The following is a 23,958-nucleotide window of genomic DNA, read 5'->3' as shown; positions in this document are numbered from 1 at the left end:
CCCCTGCCCAGAGCATCATTGTGAGGATGAAAGGAGCTAGTATGTGTCGAGAGCTTCACACAGTAAACATGAACTGGGGGATTATTTCACTGGGACTTGTTCTTATTTTCCTCTTGTTTCCAGCATGGGGGCCTTGTCCCCTTAAGTAGAAATGAGGTTAATGCACTTCACCCTTTTCCTGGTCATCCTGGGCCTAGCAGTGCGCTGGACACAGGGCCAGTGCTCAACACAGGCAGATGGGATGGTTAAATGAGGAATTCCCAGCACCCAACTCGGCTCAGGATGCTCTCCTGCTTAGAGACCTCTTTGGCTACCTGTGCCTGTCCAGACTTTGCCTCCTCTCCTTCCTTAGGCAAACTCAGCTGTACTCCTTCTTCCCCTCCATGCACCACGACGTGCCCCACTGCTGTAATAAACCACTTACTATAATCAACCATTTCACTGTTACACAAACATAGCAAGTTTTTCTAGATTCTTTGCCACCGCACAGTCCTTTCTGTCTTCCTGGAATGACTTCTTCCATCTGATAAGTTCCTAGATGCTCTTAAAGAACAAGCTCAAATGTACCTCCCCATTACACTTTTCTCTAGAGAATTCCTCTCCCAGAGCAGACTCAGGCAAACCTGCTAATGTGCTCCCACAGCGCCCGTTTCTCCCTCCATTGCAGCACTGTGTCATCATCACCCCCTCTGTGACTGTCTTCCCCACTAGATGAGCATGTTGTTGGCAGGGCCTAAACATAGTAGGTCTTAGGGACTCTGCTGGAAGAGAACATGCTTCCCCTCCCCTCCCGCCACACTCTTGACCAGGTCCCCAAGCAGCAGTCCTCAGGGAGCTGCACCCATGCCAATGGCCCCCTTGCCTTGGGGCTGCTCCTCCTGGTCCCCAGCCATGGTGGCAATGAGAGGGGATCGCCAGGGCAGACTGTGTGAGATTCCTGCAGAGCCTCACTGCCTGTGCTCTCCTTCTTGCAGAGTCAGATATCCGGCCCAGCAAGCTCCTAACCTGGTGCCAGCAGCAGACAGAGGGCTACCAGCATGTCAACGTCACCGACCTGACCACATCCTGGCGCAGCGGCTTGGCCCTGTGTGCCATCATCCACCGCTTCCGGCCTGAGCTCATGTGAGTCTGGGGCCCAGGGTGGCCCCTGGAGACAAGGGATGCCAAGGCCATTCTGCTGCATGCAGAATCTTCATTACTTGGTTCAATATTTCTTTTTCTGTGTTTCGATTTGAGATTTTTCTTAACATTTGTTCTTTTCGCTTTGCACTGATTACTCTGTCAGCAGTGCATTTGATCTGCGTTCCTAATATGTGAGGATAAAAATTGGTTCAGGCTTAGTGATGATATTCTTGACACCTCACCCCACACCACCCTTACCTCCCGACCCCCATCACCACACTCTTTGGAAATCTGAGCATTCACACCTTGGAGCTCCACCCTCAAGAGAGGAGTATGGACCAGACCTAATTCCAGGGACTAGTTTGAGGGTTTTATAGAATTAGGTTTGAGACCCAGATCCATAAGCTGTGTGTCCTTGGGCAAGCCACTTACCTTCTCTGAGCTTTAGATTCTTCATCTACAAATTAGAAAGAGCAGCAGGGTCATCGGGAAGATCAGGTGATGTTTGAGGAAACACTGTGATGCTGAAGCATGATGCATCTGTATTTAAATCAGCAGCAGCAGAACTTCACAGCCAGGTGCAAATCACAAAAATGACTGACAGCAAACCCTACCCAAGGGCTAGCAATTGGTACCTTAGGAAGCGAGGTGACCTTAAGAGGATGGACTCTTCTTTTTTTTTTTTTTGAGACGGAGTCTCTCACTCTGTTGCCTAGGCTGGAGTGCAGTGATGCAATCTCAAATCACGGCAACCTCCGCCTCCCAGGTTCAAGCAATTCTCCTGCCTCAGTCTCCCGAGTAGCTGGGATTACACCACACCCAGCTAATTTTTGTATTTTTAGCAGAGACAGGGTTTTGCCATGTTGGCCAGCCTGGTCTCGAACTCCTGAGCTCAAGTGATCTACCCGCCTCTGCCTCCCAAACTTCTGGGATTATAGGCATGAGCCACTGCGCCTGGGCTCCCTTTTTACTTTATATGCTATATAATTTGATGTTTTTTACAAGATGCCCATTTTACTTTTGTAATTTTAAAAAGGTGATGTACTTAAAAGTAAAATAGCTCATAAATGTTCCCAAGAGGTTTAAATCATCTTCTGATGGCTTTAGCCCAGACAGCAATAATGTCATCATGGCCCGAGTCTGATTTTGTCCCTTCCTGACCAGTGGGGTGGTGGGGTGAGAACTGGGGGCAGGGGTGGGGTCACTGTTCCCCCCCCCCGTACCCTGCCAACACCTGGCAGAGTGTCACCCTCAGTGCTCCTTACCACCTGAAGGTGCTCAGCTCGCCGCACCTCTGCCTCCTCTCCCTGAATTTCTCTACTTTGTTTTGATTCTCTAGCAACTTTGACTCTTTGAATGAAGACGACGCTGTGGAGAACAACCAGCTCGCATTTGATGTGGCAGAGCGAGAGTTTGGGATCCCTCCAGTGACCACGGGCAGAGAGATGGTGTCTGCCCAGGAGCCTGACGAGCTCAGCATGGTCATGTACCTCTCCAAGTTCTACGAGCTCTTCCGGGGCACCCCACTGAGGCCCGTGGGTAAGCACCTGGACAGAGATTTTGCTTGGCCCCTTGGACCGTCTCTGTCCCTGTCACTGAGTCTAACTGCTCCTAACACTGGTATGGTCTGTTCTGGGGCTGCCCAGTGTGTTCCACTTGACTGTGAGGCCAAACAGGGGTGACTCCGTTCACCCAGCCTCTGTGCATGTAAGTGGATCTGTATGTCATTTACATCTTGAGTTTGGGGGGACGAAGTCTCGCTCTGTCACCCAGGCTGGAGTGCAATGGCACGATCTCGGCTCACTGCAAGCTCCGCTTCCCGGGTTCAGGCCATTCTCCTGCCTCAGCCTCCCGAGTAGCTGGGACTACGGGCGCCCACCACCACGCCCAGCTAATTTTTTTGTATTTTTGGTAGAGATGAGGTTTCACCGTGTTTGCCAGGATGCTCTCAATCTCCTGACCTCGTGATCCACGTGTCTCGGCCTCCCAAAGTGCTGGGATTGCAGGCGTGAGCCGCCATGCCCGGCCAACACCTCCTTGTTATAGCCATACTTACTGGAGCCTGGTTTCAAATCACAGTTGCACTTTTATTTCCCAACAGATTCTTGGCGCAAAAACTATGGAGAAAATGCTGACCTCAGCTTGGCCAAATCATCCATTTCTAATAACTATCTCAACCTCACATTTCCAAGGAAGAGGACTCCACGAGTAAGTTTCAGCCTGGTTTTTGTTTTATTTCCCATTGCACATGGACGGGGTATGAGGAACGGAGATTGTCACATTCTCAGACTGTTGAGGCTAGTAAGTTACATGGATCAGGCGCTCCCGGAAAACACTAGTAAAACTTGAATTAGTTATGAGTGTTTTTGGAAGTTCTTCCTGGCACTGTGTAGCTAGTTTCAATGACTTCAAAGTGGTTATAGGAAGGACATGGTAGCGAGCTGATAGGACACATTGGTGAATGCTTTTAGAAGTAAATCAGATCAGCTCTGCTTCCTGAGGGATGGGGATGAAATGATTTCTCACTGTGCTGAGCAGTTTAGAACTTGATGGCCATCAGTTTAGTGGCAGAAGTGCATGGTGGTGATGCTCCATTTACACATTTGTTCCATTAATTTGTATTTATTCATTTATTCAACAAATATACATTGTGCTCTCCTATAGGTCAACTTTAGGGCTATAGTTTTCGTTTCTGATGAGGGAAGCAAATATATGGACGTGAACAATATATGGACCTTGCCTTTGAGGAGCTCAGAGCCTAATAAAGAGGTTCCCAAATGTTCTCAACTTATAGCACCCTTAGTGTCTCCGTAATTTTTTTCATGGTGCCCCTATACCAAAAGAAATACCTAACAGTTTCATTTATTAAGTAGTTAAGACCAAATAACTTAATAGGAGCATTTTTCAAGGTGTCTGACAGACATGATAGTGTTTTCCTAGAAAATTAAAAATATTCTGTGGTACCTCTGTGAGTTCACATGGTGCCACGAGACATAGTTTGGGCATCACATACCTAAGGAGCAGTGACAGTTTCGTGTGGATGCTAACATCTCCATGGGAGGCATGATGCCAGTTCTCTTGCTTAATGTGCCCACTTTACAGATAAAAATGGAGGCCTGTGGGTGCAGTGGCTCACGCCTGTAATCCCCACACTTTGGGAGGCCGAGGCAGGCAGATCACCTGAGGTCAGGAGTTTGAGACCAGCCTGGCCAATATGGTGAAATCCCGTATCTACTAAAATTACAAAAAATTAGCCAGGCATGGTGGCAGGCACCTGTAATCCTAGCTACTTGGGAGGCTGAGGCAGGAGAATCGCTTGAACCCAGGAGGCGGAGGTTGCAGTGAGCTGAGATTACACCATTGTACTCCTGCCTGGGCAAGAAGAGCAAAACTCCACCTAAAAAACAAAAAAAAAAAAAGGAGGCTGGGTGCCTCGGCCAGGTCACCTGCTACTCTGTTGTACTTCATTGCTTTGCCCCTACCCCATGCTTTCTTCACACTAATTAGTCCACTCATTAAAAGGCATTTGTTGTGTATCTAGTTATAGGACATACAGAAGTGATGTGAGTCTTGACCTTGGAGTCCAGTTGGGAAGACAGGCAGCAAACTGAAAACCAAGGGTCCGAACCTTAGGGAACAAGGGAGTTTCAGGGGCTGGCAGAGGCAGAGCAGCCAGGAAAGAAGATGGGAAGGGGAAGGGACAGTTGGAAAGGCAGGGAGGGAGTTGAGAAGCTCAGGGAGGAGAGCTCTTCTACGGGATGGGCCCTGGAGACTGTGCCAGGCAACAGGGAAGCCAGCCAGGGTGAGGGCTGAGGACAGGCTATGAGATGTGGATGCATTGGGGCAGATGGCAAATGTCAGAGTTCTAGGACTAGAGTGGGGAGCTCCTGGGGTGGTCAGTGGGAGCAGACAAGAGAAGATGGGTGGAGGAGAATAGGACCAGAGTGAAGGCACTGGAGGGAGCAGGGGTGGCTTGGGGTGGGGGCAGTTGTAAGTACCTGTCCAGAGCTTGCCTGCCCTCCCCAGCATGGCAGGGTGCCCTCCACCAACAAGACAGTGGGCTGGAGGCCTCTGCAAGTTTCTGAGTCTCTCTAGGTGGCCAACAGTCTCTTTAGCTTGGCCAAGGCAGCCATATCCAGTCAGCCCCTCTGCCCGGGGGGGTGGGGCTGCCTAGCCTCCTTCTTTCCCTGGGCTGTGTGAGCAGTGGTCACTGTTTCCACTGAGGCCTGAACTCCCTGCTCCCTGGGATGCTGCAGCAGCTGTTTTGCCAACTCCAGGAGCAGGATACCTCATGCTTCTGTGGCTCCCTAGCTCTAGGAAGGAATGGGCTAGCAAGGCCTTAGCTGGGCAAGGAAGATGGCAACAAAGCAATTAAAATGATGAGCTGCATCCAGCGCTCTCCGCCTCTGAGGTGGCCCCACCTAGAGGCTCTGTGTGAGGGCTGCATTGCCCACCGTGTTCCCACTGAGCAAATGGGGCTCTCTTCTGGATACCAGTGGTCAGCTTGTTCTACCTGCAGCCCAAGGACCCCTGTCTTCGGCTGTTTGGCTCCAGGCAAGCCAGTCAGTGTTTCTTGAAGCTCTCTGAGCCAGACATGTACTGCCTTTCTCCATTCACTGCGTCTCTCCCGCTTGGCCCACAGAGGGAACTGGAGAGGGATGTTTCAACCTTTCACTCACCACACCTCTGTTTACGGAGTGACAGAATTGAAACAGCCTGGCCAGCACTGGCTTGGGACCTGGGGATGGTTAAAAGTCAGGAATCAGCAAGGCTGGCCAGGCCTTCCAAGGGCTGAGGGCCTTACTTCACTTCCCTCTGGCTCTGCTAGAAAATGCTTGTGGTGGAGGGTTCTGCCCAGCCCAATTCTGGCCCCTTTTGAATCCTGTTCAGTCTTCTTCAAGGTGTGTCCCTTGGCTACCCATTTTGAGAGGAGTCAAGGCCCATAGATCTGTTCTCTTCCCCAGCCTCATTTAATCTTTGCACTCTGCCCCATTTTTGGATAGGTAGAGATGTGGCCATTGAGTGAAGTGCCTGGCATGGGCATTACTTGTTCTCAGAGTGATGGAGCATTTCCTCTGGGTGGGTTGGGTGCTTTCATAAGGCTACCGGGTCACCACACTGTGCCTTGGCCATCACTGAGATACCTCTGCATTCTGTCTACCATTCAATGCCAGCACAGTGATCAGGGCCACATAGAAAGTACCTTCTTCCTTCGCCCCATCCTACCAGATACCTTGTTGTATCTGAATGATTTTTTGATTTGGGAATCTAATGGCAATGCTCTTTGGCCTCAACATTTCCCACTAGCAAAGAACGCTGAGTCCACCCTGGTCTGGTCCTGCACAGCCACAGGGGATGTCTGCACATAAGACTCTGAAATCCATGCACACTTCCACGTCTGTACGTAGGGGCTCCCTCACATTTACACCAAGATATCAGTACAACAAAACACGCAGCCCTCAATGACCTTGCTCATCAACCTTTCTGGAGTGGAGCTACAGGGCAGGCATGCTTGCACGAGTCTATACAATAGCCCTCCCCTCAAATACAGACAATAGCTGTACATGTAGGTGCATCTGTGTTTGACCTTCCTCCCTGCCCCTCCCTAACTTCCTCTCCATCTTCCAGAGGAATATCTTGATATGGGAATTGAGCTGTGAGTGCACATTTGTTTACAATGTGGCATCTTTATCTGAAGAGGATACACTGGTTCTCTGCTGAGTCAGGCTTAAGAACCTCCCTCCTGATTTTCACTGACGTTAAATTCTTCTTTTCCCCCTAATCTTATCTTCCTGATAACATGCAATCCAAGCAAGATGTATCAACTTCAAGCAAAATGAAAGGCCTTTTTCTCCATCAAGGATCTTGTTTACTTTTAGAGAGAGTAACTTTTCCATCCCACCGTGAGTGGCAACCCATTGGGTTGATTCGTTCTGAAAACTGGGCAGCCCACGCCTGGAAAAAGGAGAACTTGGGGACTATATTTTCCCTTAAAAGGCCCTTGGTCTGCTTCTGCAGATCTGTCTGTGGTCCTGGTGAGCATCTAAAAGCCTCATAGCAAGGGACAGTTCCTGGGGGCTCCAGGGCTCTTATCATCGTGCGTGCAGGTGACACCTGAACATATAACCATGGCGTCTATCATTCCTGTGTGCATGGCACACACACAGACATACACCTTCAGACTCACAATACCCACCCGTACTCTCCTAGACCTACCATACATGGTGACACCTGTACTTATGGCCACTATGGTCATTACTGTACACATATGCAGAGCACTACTTTTTGTCCCATCCTGAGCCCACTCCAGGGGATAAAACAGAAGTTGTCGCTTGTCCCTGGAGAGCTCATCCCAGAAGCCAGGTGGGTGGCCCCAGGTTTGATCCTGCTCAGCCAGGTCCTCCTCATCCTCCAGCACTGGTCCCTGACAGAGTGGCATTCACAAAATGTGACGGACGTTTTCAGTGTCCGGTCTGAGTGGTCCAGGTTCCCCTCCCAACCCTCCTCTTCCTGAGCCACCTGCACAGACACTTTCTGAAGAGCCGGGTGGCATTATGTGCGAAGGTGCCTCTTCCTTCCATCCACTCATTCGACAACCATTTCTCGAGGGCCTATTTTATGTGGAGTTCTCCTCAGTACGGGGGCTGCAGCAGTGAACGAAACAAGCAAGGACCCTGCCTTATGAACTTCCTCTCACCTCACTTCCCCGACTTCTCTCACAGAACCACACACCCAGCAGCCAAAGCTTCCCACTAGGTTTCTAGGACTTCTCATTGCAGAGGTTTAAAGAAGCCTTGGGGGAGTCAAGGGTGCCGCTTTCCAAGGCCAGGCCAGCACAGGGCCCTGGAGTACCCCTCCAGGTGCCCGCAGGTCATGGCTGAAGCTGTTCTCTCCCCTTTTCTCCCTGCAGTCTCAGTCCAGGATTCAGAGCTGATTTACAGATTGGGAATGCAGTTAGAAGTCAAGCAGACAAACACAGATTTACATCTGCTGGGGATTTGGCAAATGTTCTAGCCTCTCAGAAAGCTCCTTTGCTTGTCTGAAAAATGAGGGTAACAACGTGTACATCATAGTATTGCAGCAAAGATGAGGCGAGCAAATGTGTGCCGCAGGTCTGAGCACTGTGTCTGGCAGGTGGAAGGTGCTCAGTAAATGATAGTTCTCTTCCTTTAGAAATGATGGTTAAATGAAGACGCTTATTTTCTCAAAAGATGAGTAAAGCGATCTGGCTTGAACACTTGGTTCTGTACTGCAACCACAATCAATAGGGCCCTTTATAGCATACAAAACACTTTCATATACATCCCATTTGCTCTTGTCACCTTTGGAGGAAGGCTGGGAACACATTTTCATGCCAATGTTTAGATGGGGAAACTTGGACTTGGGGAAATTACATTTTGATAAGTCATGTAGGTGGTAAATGTCAAAGCCAGAAGTAGAATTCAGATGTTTAAAATTCTGTTACTCTGCCAAGCACGGTGTCTCATGCCTGTAATCCCAGCACTTTGGGAGGCCGAGGTGGGCGAATTGCTTGCGGCCAGGAGTTCAAGACCAGCCTGGCCAACAAAGTGAAACCCTGTCTCTACTAAAAATACAAAAATTAACCTGCGGTGTGGTGCACACCAGTAGTCCCAGTTTCTTGGGAGGCTGAAGCATGAGAATCACTTAAATCCGGGAGGCAGAGGTTGCAGTGAACCAAGATCACACCACTGCACTCCAGCCTGGGCAACACAGCAAGACCCTGTCCCCAAAAAGAGAATAAATAAAATAAAATTCTGTAACTAACACTGACCTCACCAATAGTGTCTAATACTTGTACAGTAGTACCCTCCTTATCTGCAGTTTTGCTTTCCAAGGTTTCAGTGACCTGTGTTCACCCATGGTCCAAAAATATTAAAAGGAAAATTCCAGAAACAATTCACAGTTTTGGATTGCATACCATTCTGAGTAGCATGATGAAATCTCACAGCATCCCACTCCATCATGCCTGGAATGTGAATCATCCCTTTGTCCAGCATATCCACGGTGCACTCGCTACCCACCCATTAGTCACCTTAGCTGTCTCAGTCACTAGGTCAAAAAAAACAGCATATCTAGGGTTTGGCAGTATCCACGGTTTCTTGCTTCCACTGGGGGCCTTGGAACGTATCTGCCATGGATGAGGGGAGACTACTGTCTAGCACTTTATAGATTAAGAAGTGTTTTATGTCTGTGATTTCATTACTCTCACAACAGCTTATGAACTAAACAATAGAAGATCTCTTCTTAGAGTTAAGGAAACTGAAGTCAGAGTAGTTGGATGGTTTTCCTGAGATCACACAGCTGGGAAATAATTAGTACCAATACTCAAATCCATGATTCCTTGAAGAAAGAGCTCTCTTGCTGATATCACTGGCTATCTTCCCAACTATCACAGCTGCTGCCCAAATCAACAAAACCATAGCCTGCAATGGCCAACCTCTCCTCCTATGACCCATATCTAAATTATTCCTGGGCTAGGCTATACCAGCTAACTAAATATAAAGTTTGTTTGCTTTGAGCTAAAATCTCATTAACTCGGGCAGTATGGTAACATGGTTATCTTGTGCTGATCAAATAAATGTTCAGATTGGCAGATCTACATCTTTGATTTTTTTTATAGGAAAATAAATTAGTTTAATAAATGCCTTTTGGTATATAGACTCTTTCAAATCATTGGGAAATCATGATAAGAAAGTGTTCTTAGGGCGGAAGAGCTGGAAACCTTAATGGGAAAAGAACGTAAGTTAGTTATTCTCATGTTCTCTTTGGGCACAATAAGTATTTTCTTTCTTCTTGTACTTTCAATTCTTTGTAGAGTGAAACAGGGTCTGAGGAAAAGGGAGTACTGAAGCAATTATGGTTCACAAATATAGATATACAGATAAGAAGAAATTAGATAAATCTCTAGGTTCGAATGTTCTTAACCTTTTTGTTTTAGCCTAGCTCTTAGTCAGTGCTTCAGTGTTAAATTCATAAAGAAAAGTAGAAACCATTCGGATATGTGTGTTGCTAACTTTTCCATAGACTACATTTGGTTGTCCCATGGATCAGGGTGGGTCAGAGAGGCTGAGGCTGTCCCTGTCCATGTCCTTTATTCCCCCTGAAAGATTTGGAGTCTTCTTAGGAGCTGCTGGCTGGGCACGTCCTTCCCAGGAATGCCCTTCATAAGCCCATGGCTAATATGGCTGTCTTCAATCTATCTAGGCTCCAGTGGAACAGTCCCACTTGTTGCGTACAAAAGAGAGTAAAATGTTTTGCCCTTTGGAGGAAAAGCCAAATCCTCATTTAATGTAGAAACCAAAAAAAAAAAAAAAAAAAAAAAAACACACACACACACACACACACACACAACAGAAAACCCTAAGATTATGCATGAAGCATTCTTGTTGGGTAGGACATTCTGTACTTTCACAGGCCCCAGGTTTGGGCTGGCCAGAGCAGCATTCCCAGGCTGTGGAGCTGGGGGTCCAGACAGCCTGTTCCTCTAAGACCCAACATTGTTGCAAATAAGGTCATCTGTTTCTCTTGGTGTTTGCCCAAGCTTTTGGCTTAAAATCATTTCCATTCACAGAATAATGATTTATTAGAAGCTGAGGAAAATGTTCAAGAGAAGGCAGGTCCCTTTGATGTGTTGTTTTGTGCTGCCTGGGGCAAATTTTTGAGCAAATATCAATGGACTAAACTATGGTTGATCTTGTCTTTAAAAACAAAACAATCTGGTGCTGGTAAATGTGGGGAGAGGGCAGGGGATGAAGAAGAGGACAAGAGACAGGTGCTTTCCATTGGAGGGAGGGGGTGCATACTGGGTTGTGTTTGGGGCACCTATACCTAGGGTTGTTGTTTCAGAACAACCCGGAGGTGAAAGAATCCTCCTGTGATTGGGTAGATTAGGATTTATGGGGCTGATTGGGCTGTATGCCTGGGTTTGAGGTGAGCAGGTGGTCTGCAGCACTTCCCCCTGCATCTAAAATGGTAGAAAGACTGGATTTAATGTGGGCCTGCGATGGAGGGCCCCTCTGAGACAGTAGGAGGCTCCCTGAAGAAGCGATCTATGGTCAGTGGGACATGGCTCCCTGGTTCTGACAGAGCTTGCTCTTTGGAGAAGGCTCCAGTGGCTGAAGACTGGTAGCAGAGAGGTCTTACCCTAGAAAAGGATGGGGGAGCCTAGGTGGACCCTAGCCCAGCGACAAGGGTAGACTTACCCATGGGTACAGAGGAGTTACTAAATTCAGTCTTTCCTACTCCAGCCATAGCATCAGCTCGGCCTCCAGAGTTCTGCTCATTCCCTGAGGAGACAAGCCTGACAGCTGAGTGCCCTCAGGGAGCCCTTGCAGGGTGATGTAACGGGCTTGGGTAGAGCAGGGCTTTCTGGATTTCAATGTCCAGATTCAGGCAGCAGAGAGTGGGCTGTGAGGAGTTCTCATAGGGCAACCATGTCATGTGTCATCTAAACCAGGAGACTTCTGACAGTGAAGGGGGCACTGTTAACAATCAGGCTGGGGCTAAACAGCAGTAAATCAGAACTACCCCCACCTCCAGCAAACCAGACTGTATGGTCAGGCTAGTCATCAGGCTATAATTAATGCTTATTTGAAGTTAATAAAATACTGTTTACTAGTATCTGTGATGCTGACTGAATTGCAGACTTGATTTGCCATCAAATCCCTGGGCAACTTATTTGAGCCCTGAGAGTCCATGTAAGTTGAACCCGGTCACCCTCTTGTAGGAGAGAGGCTCCCTGGGTGCAGAGAGACCCCAGGTGGTCTCCATAAGGCAGCACACTGAAAGCATCAGCAGACCTGGCTGTGGCCTTGGGCAAAGCATTGAACTGCTCCGAGCCCAAGGCCACATTGCAATGGAGATCATCCCCGTCCTGCTTATGTCACTGGGATTCTTTTTGCTTTGATATTTCATGAAGATCTTTTGGGATGTAATTCTGGCCCCTTCTGACAAAGCCTTGGCTGCTAGGTGGCGTGAGGTTCTCTCCACTGTGCCTAAACAAAACTCTGTGACAGCATTTGTCACAGTGCAGAGTAATTTACTACCACGCCTGCCTGTAGGCTGACAGCTGTTTGTGGGCAGGGACACATCCACAGCACCAGCTCAAAGCCAGCCCTATACCCTCAGGGATCTTAGTGGGACTGAAGCCCTTAGCCCTTCGTGGCCCCCTGAGCTCACCCTGCTTTCTTGGCCATTGCAGGTGGATGGTCAAATCGGAGAGAATGACATGAACAAACGGAGGCGGAAGGGCTTCAATAACCTGGACGAGGTTTGTGTACACAGTGTGGGTTTAAACAGAGGCTTGTTTCCTGACAACCAGTGGCCACAGGCGGCCTCACTGTGATAGCAGCCTGGCCCTGTTCCTTCCCTCTCTCATGAACCACTGGGTTCCAAACTTGGCGTGATGGAAAAACAGTTGGGGTTTTGGATCTCGCTTCACTATTTAATAGCTATGTAACCTTGAGAAACACAACCTCCCAGGATGTTCTTGTCTGTAACATGCAATGATTCACTTGAAATACATGAAACTTTGCAGGACTTTTAAAGATGAATAAGATGAACGTGGTATCTGATACATGCTAATCAATATACAACCACTATTAATAGTAAATAGTAAAGAGGCATCAGCACTCCCACTTTTCTCCCAATCATCATTTGTATCCTTTTGCGTTTCCTTTGCTTCTAGTCTTTAAGGCAAATGTCCTGGTGCCCACAAGTGCCACCTTCTGATGAAAGAAGAAAATTACAGGTTACTTTGTCAAAGGAGAGCCTGAATCTCTCACCTGCTTCTGAAAAATTGATCAAGCGGAAGGAGTATCAGTTCCTGCTTCCCTGGGCAGCTTTTAAAAGAGACCTGAGATATACACATCATTAAAAAAAAAAACATTCCAACTCCATAAGCATGCATATTGTCAGCGAAGTGTGGGATGCCAGCTTTCGCCAGCCTGCTGGCTGACCTCAAAATGATGACACAGAGGCATGAGGGATGAGCTGTATAATACATTGATATCCGATGGATAGGAGGTAGAAGGGACTTTTCTACTGTTTATGGTCAAAGAGTTTTTATTGCCATATATTTGCTGACATGGTTGTTCATGTCTGACTTGCTGCATCTCACAACAGTGAGCTTTATAATAAATAAAGTCATGAGGTTCACCTTGGGGAAAGCAGCAGCCAGCCAGTCAACCCATTATCTGTGATGGTCAAAGGGAAGCACTGACAAAGGAAAACAAGTTCAGTTCACATCTTAAAATATCAACAAACCCATTCTACCCAATGAGTTCAAAACACCTTGGGTTGAACATTTGCCTAGAGCTTCTTGAAGGTGCACTTCGAGAAGCACTGTTGCTTCTCCACCTCTTGGCTGTGGTGTAAGCAAGAGGCCAGCAAATAGAGACACAGAGAGGAAGCAGAGGCTGCACGGGGCTACAGACACGTTCCATTTCCCAGATTACGGGTGTTGGCTCTCTAGCTTCAGGACATGGGATTTGCTCTTGCCTGTTCCCAAGAAGCTTCCCTTGGGTACACTTTGTCTCAGGCAGTCTTTTCCTGCCTTTCACCCGTGGCTTATGTAAGGGTATGTGAGTGTTGTTTCTGTTACTGGCAAGACAGGAGTTGGAGTGGGAAGAAATCTGGTTTGTGTCTACCCTTTCTGAGATGGCCCTGGACAGTCTCCTAGGGCAACGGTTTGCTTAAACTCAGTTTTAACAAAGCAATATTCTTTCTAAATTCTTGCTACTCAAAATGTGATCCAAGATCCAGCTTAGGGGAGTCTTGTTAGTCAGCAGCTGGTTTCTTGTTAGAAGTACAGGCTTTCAGGGCCCACCCCAGACCTACGGAAAGCAAATCTGCTTTTGAGGATTGATTTCCTGGTGATTTGTAGGCCCGTTGATGTCTGAAAGTGCTGGCCTATCTGGCCCACTGTCCTGGGCCAGGTCTTGTACAAACAGTGATCACTCAAGTAAGCATACCCCTTCCCACTCAAGCCTGCACTGTTGTGCACAGTTACATTTCACTTTGAAGGAGGGTGTGCCTCTTCAGTTTGTGTTTGTCCGATACTCAGAGTGGCTCCACATAAAAGGTTTCCATGGGGCTGCCACACCTAGGGATCTTTTTAAAAAAATTAACTATAGCTTGCCTTTTCTGGTGAATTTCTTCTAAATGAACACAACTTTGTTGTCGTGAGAATGTCTCTTCCTGTGAGGGACATTCCTGGTGTCCTTGGGAAAACTTACTACCCATTTGCTGTGGCAGCACCATTTATACTTCTGAGGCCTGTGGGAGGAGATCCCGCAGTAAGGGGGAACAGACGTTCTTAGTAAACACTGGTCATTTTCAATTTTTTACTGTTAGCAGATGAGCTAGAGAAATCTTTTTTTTTTTTTTTTTTTTTGAGACAGTCTCGCTCTGTCTCCCAGGCTGGAGTGCAGTGGCCGGATCTTGGCTCACTGCAAGCTCCGCCTCCTGGGTTTACACCATTCTCCTGCCTCAGCCTCCCCCGTAGCTGGGACTACAGGCGCCCACCACCTCGCCCAGCTAGTTTTTTTTGTATTTTTTAGTAGAGACAGGGTTTCACTGGGTTAGCCAGGATGGTCTCGATCTCCTGACCTCGTGATCCGCCCGTCTCGGCCTCCCAAAGTGCTGGGATTACAGGCTTGAGCCACCACACCCGGCTGAGCTAGAGAAATCTTATATAGAACTCCGTTTTATAAAATAGCATAACCAAATGACCAAGGTCTACATCACCACCTATAAGTCACGTTGATATCATGCACCCCGCTGTACTGGAATGAGAAGATCATTTCACCTCAGTGGTGTCCTTCCTGGAAGTCTAATCATGAGAGAACATCAGACCAACCCAGATTGAGGGGCTTGCTATAAAACAGGTGCTCAGTACCCTTCAAAAAGTGTCATTCTGTAACAGAAACTGTTAGAGTTTGTAGGAAACCAAGGAGACAGGATGATGAAATGCAGTGTGGGATCCTGGATTGAATCCTGGGACAGAAAAAAGATATTAGTGGAAAAACTGATGCAATCCGAATAAAGTGTATAATTTAGTTAATAGTATTGTGCCAATGTTAATTTCTCAATCTTGATGACAGGAGCAATTATTCCAGATTTAACACCGCGGGCAGCTGGGTGAAGGGTATGCAGGGACAGTCTGTGCTATCTTTGCAACTTTTGTGTAAATCTAAAATTGTTTCTAAATTAAAAGTTTTCTTTAAAAAGATAGCAAAAATAGAACAGGGCTGGTTAAAGCTGGGGGTGGTTACAGAGGGGAGTGGAGAAAGATCTCCAGAGCCCAGGCCTTGCCTGAGTGACCCCCAACCCTGCTTCCTTCATTGTCCCCCCGCCCCCGCTCTTCTCCTCTTCTCAGCCAGATGATGTCTTTTTGAAAACCATTTTGTTCAACACTTCATGATTATATTTGGTTTTTGCAGTAATCATGTGAAATAGATTACTGTTCTCACTTTATACATGAAAAAATGTCACAGAAGTAAAGTAAATCGCCAACATCACAGGGCTAAGAAATGAGAGTCGGGATTCAAACCCCAACCGCCTGGCTCCCAAGCCTAGCTGTGCTCATCCTTTGGAAACCTGCATCCCTCCTGTGAGCATTGCCTCTGCAGGTGGCCCTGCTGCCTGTGCCTCCCTTCCTCAGACCATGGAGGGAGCCCTTCTGCAGGAAACTAGTCCCACATCCTGAGTCCCCAAGTCTGCTTTCTGATATCTGGATTCCAGGATCCAACCATCAGTGTCCCGTTTCAACCTTTGCAGCCTTCAAACTTTTCCAGCCGTAGCGTGGGCTCCAATCAAGAGTGTGGGAGCAGTAAAGAAGGTGGAAATCAGAACAAAGTCAAGTCCATGGCGAATCAGCTGCTGGCCAAGTTTGAGGAGAGCACTCGGAACCCCTCACTCATGAAGCAAGTGAGTCACGTCAAATATTCACTGGACTGACTTCCTGGTGACTTTTCAGCAGGAATGTTCTGGCTACTGGTAGACTTCAGATATGCCAGCCAGGCCTGGTCTCAAGGAGACTCCTTCTAGATCAGGAGTCAACAGACTTTTCTATAAGAGGCCAGATAGCAGTTTTTTAGTGCTTTGGAAGCCTTACTGTCTGTTACAACTCTGCCATTATAGTCGGAAAGCAGCAGTAGACAATACCTAAACAAATGAGCCTGGCTGTGTTCCAATAAAACTTTATTTACAAAAAACAGGAGCAGGCCAGATATGGCCCATGGGCCTAGTTTGCTGATGGTTGTTCTGCATTAAATAAATCCATTCCCTAATTTGGTTTTGCTTTCCAACCATGACTTGGTTTGCAGCCAGTTTTGAGATGATACAGTTTGAGGGAGCTTTGAGAGGCTGGCTGGCTGGGAAAGTACAAAGTCTACAGTGAGAAGATCCATCCAAACCAGAGGAACTGAGTCCGAGCTCACAGTATTGAAGGCCATCTTCCCAGGTGTTTCCTGGCCCTCCCCTCTCTCCCTGCACCAGGGTCAGCCTGGCAGGGCTGTTTTGTCTGATGGGGGTCAGTGTGAGGTTGGAGGAGACGGAATGCTGCATCAGGCTGTAGGCTTCCTCCTGACTCTGGCTCCGAGGTCTGTGCCTCGTGGTTCCGTTTGCTCCCCTGAACTTCCTTTAGGGTGCTGTTTTCACATTACAGAAGCTTGGGAAAAGAGATTTGGTTTTTCTGTGGTGAACGCCTGTCACATGACAGAATGAGACTCTATAGTTAATTAGCTTTAGAGGCAACCATAGATGTCTCCTTAGTCTTGATGTGGACTGTGTCCCTCCTGGGAGAACTGACCTTCTCTAGGAAGGGAAGGGATTTTATTATAAGGGGTCATTTCCTTGAGACTTGTAATTCTCCACAAATTGTCTTGATTGCCCATTCTGGAGGCTTGGTCCCTCACAGTCCCCAAGTGCTGATGAGGGCTCAATTCCATCGGAAGCACCAGAGCATCCCTGTCCTTGAGTGTGCAGGAAGCTCTTCTGTTTCCAGGTGGACTCCTGGGCCAGCCACCCTGGCCTGGCATGGGCTCTGACAGTGCCTGCTTAAGGCCCTGTGTCTGAGCCAAAAGCAAAGCCACCCTGGGATTCACACATTGTCCATGAGAAGGGGACTCCAGGACTTGCTGTTCACATGGACAGGGAGCCAGGGCTCAAGTTTCCCAGCTGGGCCTGGCTTGCAGGAGCTCAGCCCAGTGCTTCCTCTGCACTTGCAAACTTTGTCTCCCTGCTCCTCTTCTCTCCTCCTTCTGAGCCTCTCAATCTGACTCACCTTTTCCTTCATGTCTCCTGTGGCTGCTTTTTTGGACTCGCCTTTCTTCTCCCAGGAACGCTGTGTCTCAGGGATAGGTAAGCCCGTCCTGTGCTCTTCCTCTGGCCCTCCTGTTCACTCTTGCTGCCTCAAGCTGGAGGAGGCCACACCCAGCCCATCACCTCCTCTGAAAAGGCAGGTAGGGCTCCTTCCAGTGGATGCTGTTTTGGTGAAGCCAGAGGGGACTTTGATCCAGAGGGGTGGGGTCAGTGGCTCTTCCCACACCACAAGTAGAGCTGATTGTAGATTTTCTGGACATACCTTGATGTCACCACACTTATAGGTAAGAATAACCAAGTATGCAACATCACAAAATACATGTTATTGATCCCTTAGCCAGTCAGAGGTATCAATTGACCAAATACCATGTTCTCAATGGTGCCGCTAGGGAAAAATAAACTGTACCACAGGATATTTTGTATGATGCCCTATGATGCTAAGCATTATTTGCAGACCATTCAAATAGGCTGATTTCCATATCAATGAAAAAGTGATGTTGGAATGGGCCCAGGTGGCCACTTGGCTGGACCCATTGAAGGGGTAAGGCTGGGATGTGGTAAAGGCCTTCCTGGTGCCAGAGTAGCTGAGGACCTGCATAGTGGGCAGGAAGGCAGCTGGCAGTCACGGAGTGTGGCTTATGGCAGGTAGTGCTCCTGGGTTTGGAATCTGAACCAAATCACTATCATTGACCATAAGCCACAAAGTTGTCTGGTCAGCATTAGGATTTGTGTGTTGCTCCCAGGTGGTGGAGGTTGAGTAAGGTCGGTGTGAATGCAATGCCGCAATTTTATGTCTGTCTGCCTCACCTGCGGAGCTTTTAAAAAACTACCAATGTCTCATGCCCAGTCCAGAACAATCCAATCGGAATCTCTGGAGGTTGGCCCCAGAATTGGGTCTTTTTTTTTTTTAAGTACCCTAGATGTCAATATGCAGCTAGGATTGAGAACCAGCATTGTAGAGGTTTTGATTCAGGGGCTGGGGGTGAGGCCCGGGACCGTGTGTTGTGAATGAGGAGGCCAGGCAATTTTGCTGCAGGTGGTGGAGAGTCAACACCTGGGGCTGGTTTGGAATCTTACTTAGGGTTGCACCTGGCGCGCCCTTTGTCTCTGGTCTTCATGGGGGATCCCTCATGGCGGGGGGTGTGAAAGGGCCACAGTAGGGAAGGAAGCTTAATTTTCCCTCTTTCCCAGTTCCCTTCTGTGGTCGTGACGGGGCATGTGCTCAGAGAGCTCAAGCAAGTGTCTGCTGGCAGCGAGTGCCTGAGCAGGCCCTGGAGAGCCAGAGCCAAGTCTGACCTACAGCTGGGTGGGACAGAAAATTTCGCTACCCTGCCTTCTACCCGCCCGAGGGCACAGGCTCTTTCCGGGGTGCTGTGGCGGCTGCAGCAAGTGGAGGAAAAGATTCTCCAGGTGAAAGACTCACTGTTTGCCCTGTCTCTGTCCACGTCTGGGTGACTTCCTTTCTTCCCCTCCCTCCTCCTACCCAGGTGGGTTCCTCCTCCCTCTGCCCATGCCCTGTCTCCCATCCTGCTGTGTGTGGTGAGCAGACAAGGCCCCCGGCTGCCTCCCTCACCCACTTCTTGGAAGCAACTGTCTCAGCCTCTGTCACTCTCTCTCTTTTCTTTCTCCTTTCTCACCTTCACTGCAGAAGAGGGCTCAGAACTTGGCCAACAGGGAATTTCACACAAAGAACATTAAAGAGAAGGCGGCTCACCTTGCCTCCATGTTTGGACACGGGGATTTCCCGCAGGTAAACATGGGGCTTTCAGAGCCCCCAGGAACCCAGATGTTGGACATCCAGCCAAGTGACCTTGAATCAGGCTCTGAGCTCAATTTTCTCCTCCTTCCTCCTTTTATAGCATGAGGAGCTATTTATTTTTCAAGCCATCAAATAACACAAGCTGGCATCTAAAAAAGACCCAAATGCAAAGATTCAAAATAAGTAAATACATCAAGAGAAAGGGAAAACTAAGACAGGAAAGTAAACTTAGATCAAGAAAGGCATTACTAAACAGAAGCACAAGCCAGTAGACCCTAGATATTTTCCAAGCAGGCTCTGAGCTTCCTAAGGGTCAACACAAAGAGGAAACAGTCATCAGTTGCAGAATCACAGTGCCTTTACCCAGTTGCTTGTGATGTTTTTGAGTGGGAGAGAAATCTCCCTGTGGCCCTGATCAGGAAGATACTGAATGATGAGGCCAACCATATGCGGTAACTGGAGCTCTACTTCCCCATGGGATAAATTCAAGCCAACAAGAATGGCTTTGCCTTAGAATTCGGAAGTACAGCCTCCTCCAAGCCAGGTACTTATTTGGAAATTTGCGAAAAGAAGAGTGTGTGCTCAAGAGGAAATGAGTTGATAATGAGATCCTGCAGGTGGGTGCATGTGTAAAGTCCTCCCTCCCTCACAGCACGCCTGTCCCTAGAACTTACCTCTCTGCTGTTTTCACTTAGTCTCCTTCAGACCTGCATCTTCTGCTACTTGGTGGAATCATTGGTGTGGGAAGGATGCTTTACACTTCGTTCATTTTTAGGATTCCACATGCCTGCCAGGACGCTAGCACAGTTGCCTGCTGCAGCTATAGAGGCCCCTGCTGTGGCCACCTGCCCTAAAGCAGCCCAGGGTTCTCCTCTCCTAAGCTCGCAGCTGCTACTTCATACCAAGCTCCAGGGTGAGGGCTTTGGTAATTGGCGTTGGTGTCTGAGGCGGATGTAGGCAGGAACAGATTGAATCTGCATGAGCTATTTTGGTGTGACAAGGGAGCTGGAATAGTTGCAGCAGAATTCTGTATAACCAGGAGGCAGATAATCCTTTCTGGCTCCAAAGACAGGGGTTTCTGTGTTGTCCAGAGACATGGGTCTCCTTTCTTTGCCCCCTTGATTGCACAGGCATGGGACTGCATGATCGAGGCATGATGACCAGGTGTGACTCCTGGGATAATCCTTGTTTCTTCTATTTCTGTTCTGTGCAGAATAAACTACTCTCTAAAGGCCTGTTTCACACTCATCCTCCGTCTCCTCCCTCTTGCCTCCCGTCTCCTGATCCAGCTGCTTCTTCCTCTCCATCAACTATTGACTCTGCTTCTCCTGCCAGAAAGGTAGTTGTCCTGAACAATTTGCTTTCCCCATTGCCTGCATGTTCCCAGATGTTCTCATGCTCCACTTGACCTGCACAGACACACATCTTGAGCCTGGCTTGGCTGGAATAAAAATTTGTAAGATATTTTACAACAGTGCTGGATTCGATTTTGGTTTTGTGTTAGAGCACACAACACGGCAGAACAGGCGGCGTACAGAAGCTTGCCAAACAGGGCTCATTCATCCAGCAAGCATTAATCAGGGCCCACCATATGCCAACCTCCGTGCCAGATGCTGAGAAAACAGAGAGGGTAGTGCCGTTCCCTTACTACAGTTGAGATGGGAAATAGCACATTAGCATAGAAATAAATGACATTTTGATGATACCAAATATCACATCACATACTGCCGAAACTTGCCTGTTTTGTCCTAATAAGATGGCAATTTCACATGATAAACTTAACGTAACACCATTCATTCTATAAGAGGTATAAAGGGCAAGGTTGTAGGAATGGAGAGGGGAGAAGACTGGGAGGTAATACGGAGAAGGTAATATGGGAACTGAGTGACTGTTGAAGGTTCCATGGGGGGATTTTGCTAGAGAGAAGTTTAGGGCAAGGGCGTTTTGGAGAGGGGCTAGCCTGTGCAAAGGCAGGCAGGCAGAGCTTGCATGACATGAAAAGATAGAATGTCTGGTGTGACTTGAACTTGGGAATAAAAGCATTTATGGTGGCATGGAGAGTGGAAGTGAGCCCACTCTGTATAAAGGAATTTCATTTTATCCTCTGGGTCATAGGAAGCCACTGCAGGATCTACTCCGTTCTAGAAGGACGACTCAGTAGTGCAGAGATCGGCATGGAGGATGAGAAGAGTGGGGAGCTAACTTTGGTTAAGCAGTTAATGAAATGCACTCACGAACAATGATTAAGACTGGGTTTGGGAGTGCTTTTCGTGTTTGACTTGTCCTCCTGTTACCTCCTGTGTGGAGAACAATACCAGGCTGGGGTGGGAGACATTCTGTCTTCTGGGAAGCCTGGCCTCTGGAATGAATGAATCTAGAAATGGGTGTGAAGCCTACCTCATGAGCTGTTGCTCATGGAGTAGGTTTGGAGTCTCCCCCACTCCACCCCGCCAACTGTGCTTCTCTGTTCACAGCCAGTGTGTCTGGCTCCCACCGAGGCTCTGTGTGTCATGCTGAATGTGCCACTGCCAGAAGGAGTGCTGGTCTGTTTCTGTGCTGTTAAACTGGTGCACAAACCAGCTCCATGCTATTGCATTAGTGAAAAATTAGAAACTGCCTCTTGGTGTGTAATTAGGGGTCCCACCCCTGTTGGCCCCCACCTCTGTGAGGAGAATGGTGTAGGTAGAGTCCATAAGAAAGGAACAAGGAATCTTACCAGCCCCTCCCCATCTGAGGCCCCCAATGTGAATGGGAAGCACCCCAGAAACGGGTAACACAGAGAAACACACACATGATCTTCAATGCCACTGAAAATAGCCATGTTCAGCATATCAAGATCCCCAGCCACCTGCTCCAGGTCAGCCACAGGCCGGCTGTTTGACCTTAAGTCTCCTGACCTATCTGGGCCTCTTTACCTCAGTAAGAGTGGTTCTGGGCTCACGTTCCAGTGAGCTGTGTGAGTGGAGACAGGCACTTTTGTCTTCACCATCAGCAAGGTTGCAGGGTAGGCTTTTTGCCCAGTTAGGGAAAGGTGCCTTCCCCAGGCACATACTGTCTGCTATGGGAAAAGGTCATGGCACCCTTGGCAGGATGGTGGGAGGGGAGAAGGCACTTGGGCACAGACCAGGCAGTGGCTTGTGCCCGTAGTTGGTCAGCCAGGCCCACACCTTGCTTCTCTCTGGCCCAGCCCCCTCTAGCTGCCTAGGCCCTTCAGGGTAGGACCAGGCAAGGCCATCTCTTGTCCCTGCCTTTCTCTCATCCCCAGGAAAGTCTGGCATGGTCACTGTTGGGGCCAGAACTGCTGCAAAAAAAGCCCCTACACCTCTGAAATACCCTGACTTGGTTTCCACTGGGCATTCGATCCTTCTAAGAGGGCAGGGAGCAGCCTGCTGGGAGCATGCACAGCTGCTGGGTAAGGCAGAGATGCTTGCAGCCACTAAGCGTGTCCCCATCACATCATCTTCACTCCTGCTGAGGCCCTGCCTGCCGCTGTCTCTGGCTCTTCAGGCAGCCCTCCCCTGAAGATTCGGCTCCCTATCAGCCATTAGTTAATTTTCTCCTCCAGAAGGGAGGCCACTGCTGATCTGGCCTGTGGCGTGGCTGCTGGCCGTTTGCCATGCTGGTGAGCTCTTGCAAGAACAAGGAGGCACTGAGCGTTTTCGCAGCTGGGCAGGGGCGCCCTTCACTGGGCTGGGAGCTACCCTTTAGTCCTCCTGGGTCGGAAGAGCACTGAGCATTGCAAAAGGAGCTTTCTCCACCAGTGTCACTCCGAAAGCCAATGTGTGAACATTCATTCATTCATTCAACAAATTTATTTTTTTTTTTTGGCAGGAGGACAGGGTCTTTCTCTGTCACCCAGCCCAGAGTGCAGTGGTGCAATCATAGCTCACTGCAACCTCAAACTTCTGGGCTCAAGCGATCCTTCTACCTCAGCCCTCCACCCCTGAGTAGCTGGGACTGCAGACGTGAACCGCCACCCTCAGTAAACAAGTATTTACTGCATGAAAATCCAATGTTTAGGCACTTCAGGCTGTCAGGATATGCATCAATGAATAAGAGTTAAATCCCTGCCCTAATGAGGCTTACACCCTAGTAGCCTACAGCAATCAACATATTATATCAGTAAATTATATAATGTGTTAGAGGGCAAGACACTATTTCCTATGAAAAAATTAGAGCTGGTGGTGGGGACCTGGAATGCTGGGGAGGGAAGGGTGGCGATTTTAAATGGAGTGGTTGGGTGGGGGCTGGAGAGCTCTTCCTGTGATCGTGAGAACTGAGCAGGAGCAGAGTCACAGATAAGGCAAAGGCTCAGGGAGGAGACTGGAGCCCAGTGTTCCAACTCCCAGGCCAGTGCTCTCCTGTGTCCTGCAGAAGCCACGTGTGCATGGAGGCCTTGTCAGAGGCCCAGAGGCTGTGTCCATGTAAACCCCCACACTCAGGGACAGGGAGGGCTTTGGGGTCCAACCCCAGATCTGCTCTCCCCAACTCTACAGCTTTGTTCCTTGCTTCTCCCCAGTTGTGGTAGAACAATTGCCCTATTTTTGTTCTTTTAAAAAATTCAATCTCCCAAGCCAGCATTGGTCATTAGATGATGATGTAATTGGACTATTTTGACAGCTTCCAACATCTTAATTTTTGGCTAATGTTTCTTTCACAGTATGGCTGGGAATGGTGGAGGAACTCTTAGAATGGACTCTTGGGCAAGTCACTTAGCCTCTCTGTGCCTCAGT

At 48.5% G+C, this 23,958-nt stretch overlaps 1 protein-coding gene across 50 annotated transcripts in view; it reads left to right on the top strand.

Moving 5' to 3' along the window:
- The window catches only part of MICAL2 (microtubule associated monooxygenase, calponin and LIM domain containing 2), a 272,353-nt gene that overhangs the window by 140,069 nt on the left and 108,326 nt on the right, over positions 1 to 23,958 (top strand). For 18 of the 50 annotated variants that reach the window (XR_006692248.2, XR_006692246.2, XR_001485003.3 and 15 more), the window contains 9 exons: positions 975 to 1,122; positions 2,462 to 2,661; positions 3,224 to 3,330; positions 12,344 to 12,412; positions 15,922 to 16,071; positions 17,484 to 17,606; positions 18,658 to 18,876; positions 19,115 to 19,216; positions 20,439 to 20,564. Coding sequence is in view for 38 of the 50 variants with exons in the window: in XM_074014283.1 (XP_073870384.1) it covers positions 975 to 1,122; positions 2,462 to 2,661; positions 3,224 to 3,330; positions 12,344 to 12,412; positions 15,922 to 16,071; positions 17,484 to 17,606; positions 18,658 to 18,876; positions 19,115 to 19,216; positions 20,439 to 20,564 (1,244 nt within the window). In the remaining 12 variants the exon portion in view is untranslated. The remainder of the gene's footprint in view (positions 1 to 974; positions 1,123 to 2,461; positions 2,662 to 3,223; positions 3,331 to 12,343; positions 12,413 to 15,921; positions 16,072 to 17,483; positions 17,607 to 18,657; positions 18,877 to 19,114; positions 19,217 to 20,438; positions 20,565 to 23,958) is intronic. The other 32 variants (XR_012423390.1, XR_012423389.1, XR_012423391.1 and 29 more) reach the window with 5 other exon arrangements.

Source organism: Macaca fascicularis, chromosome 14, assembly GCF_037993035.2.
Source record: "Macaca fascicularis isolate 582-1 chromosome 14, T2T-MFA8v1.1".
In the NCBI taxonomy this organism is placed as follows: Eukaryota; Metazoa; Chordata; class Mammalia; order Primates; family Cercopithecidae; genus Macaca; species Macaca fascicularis.
Note: the sequence above shows the minus strand (reverse complement) of the source record. Positions and strands in the feature narration are given on the sequence as shown.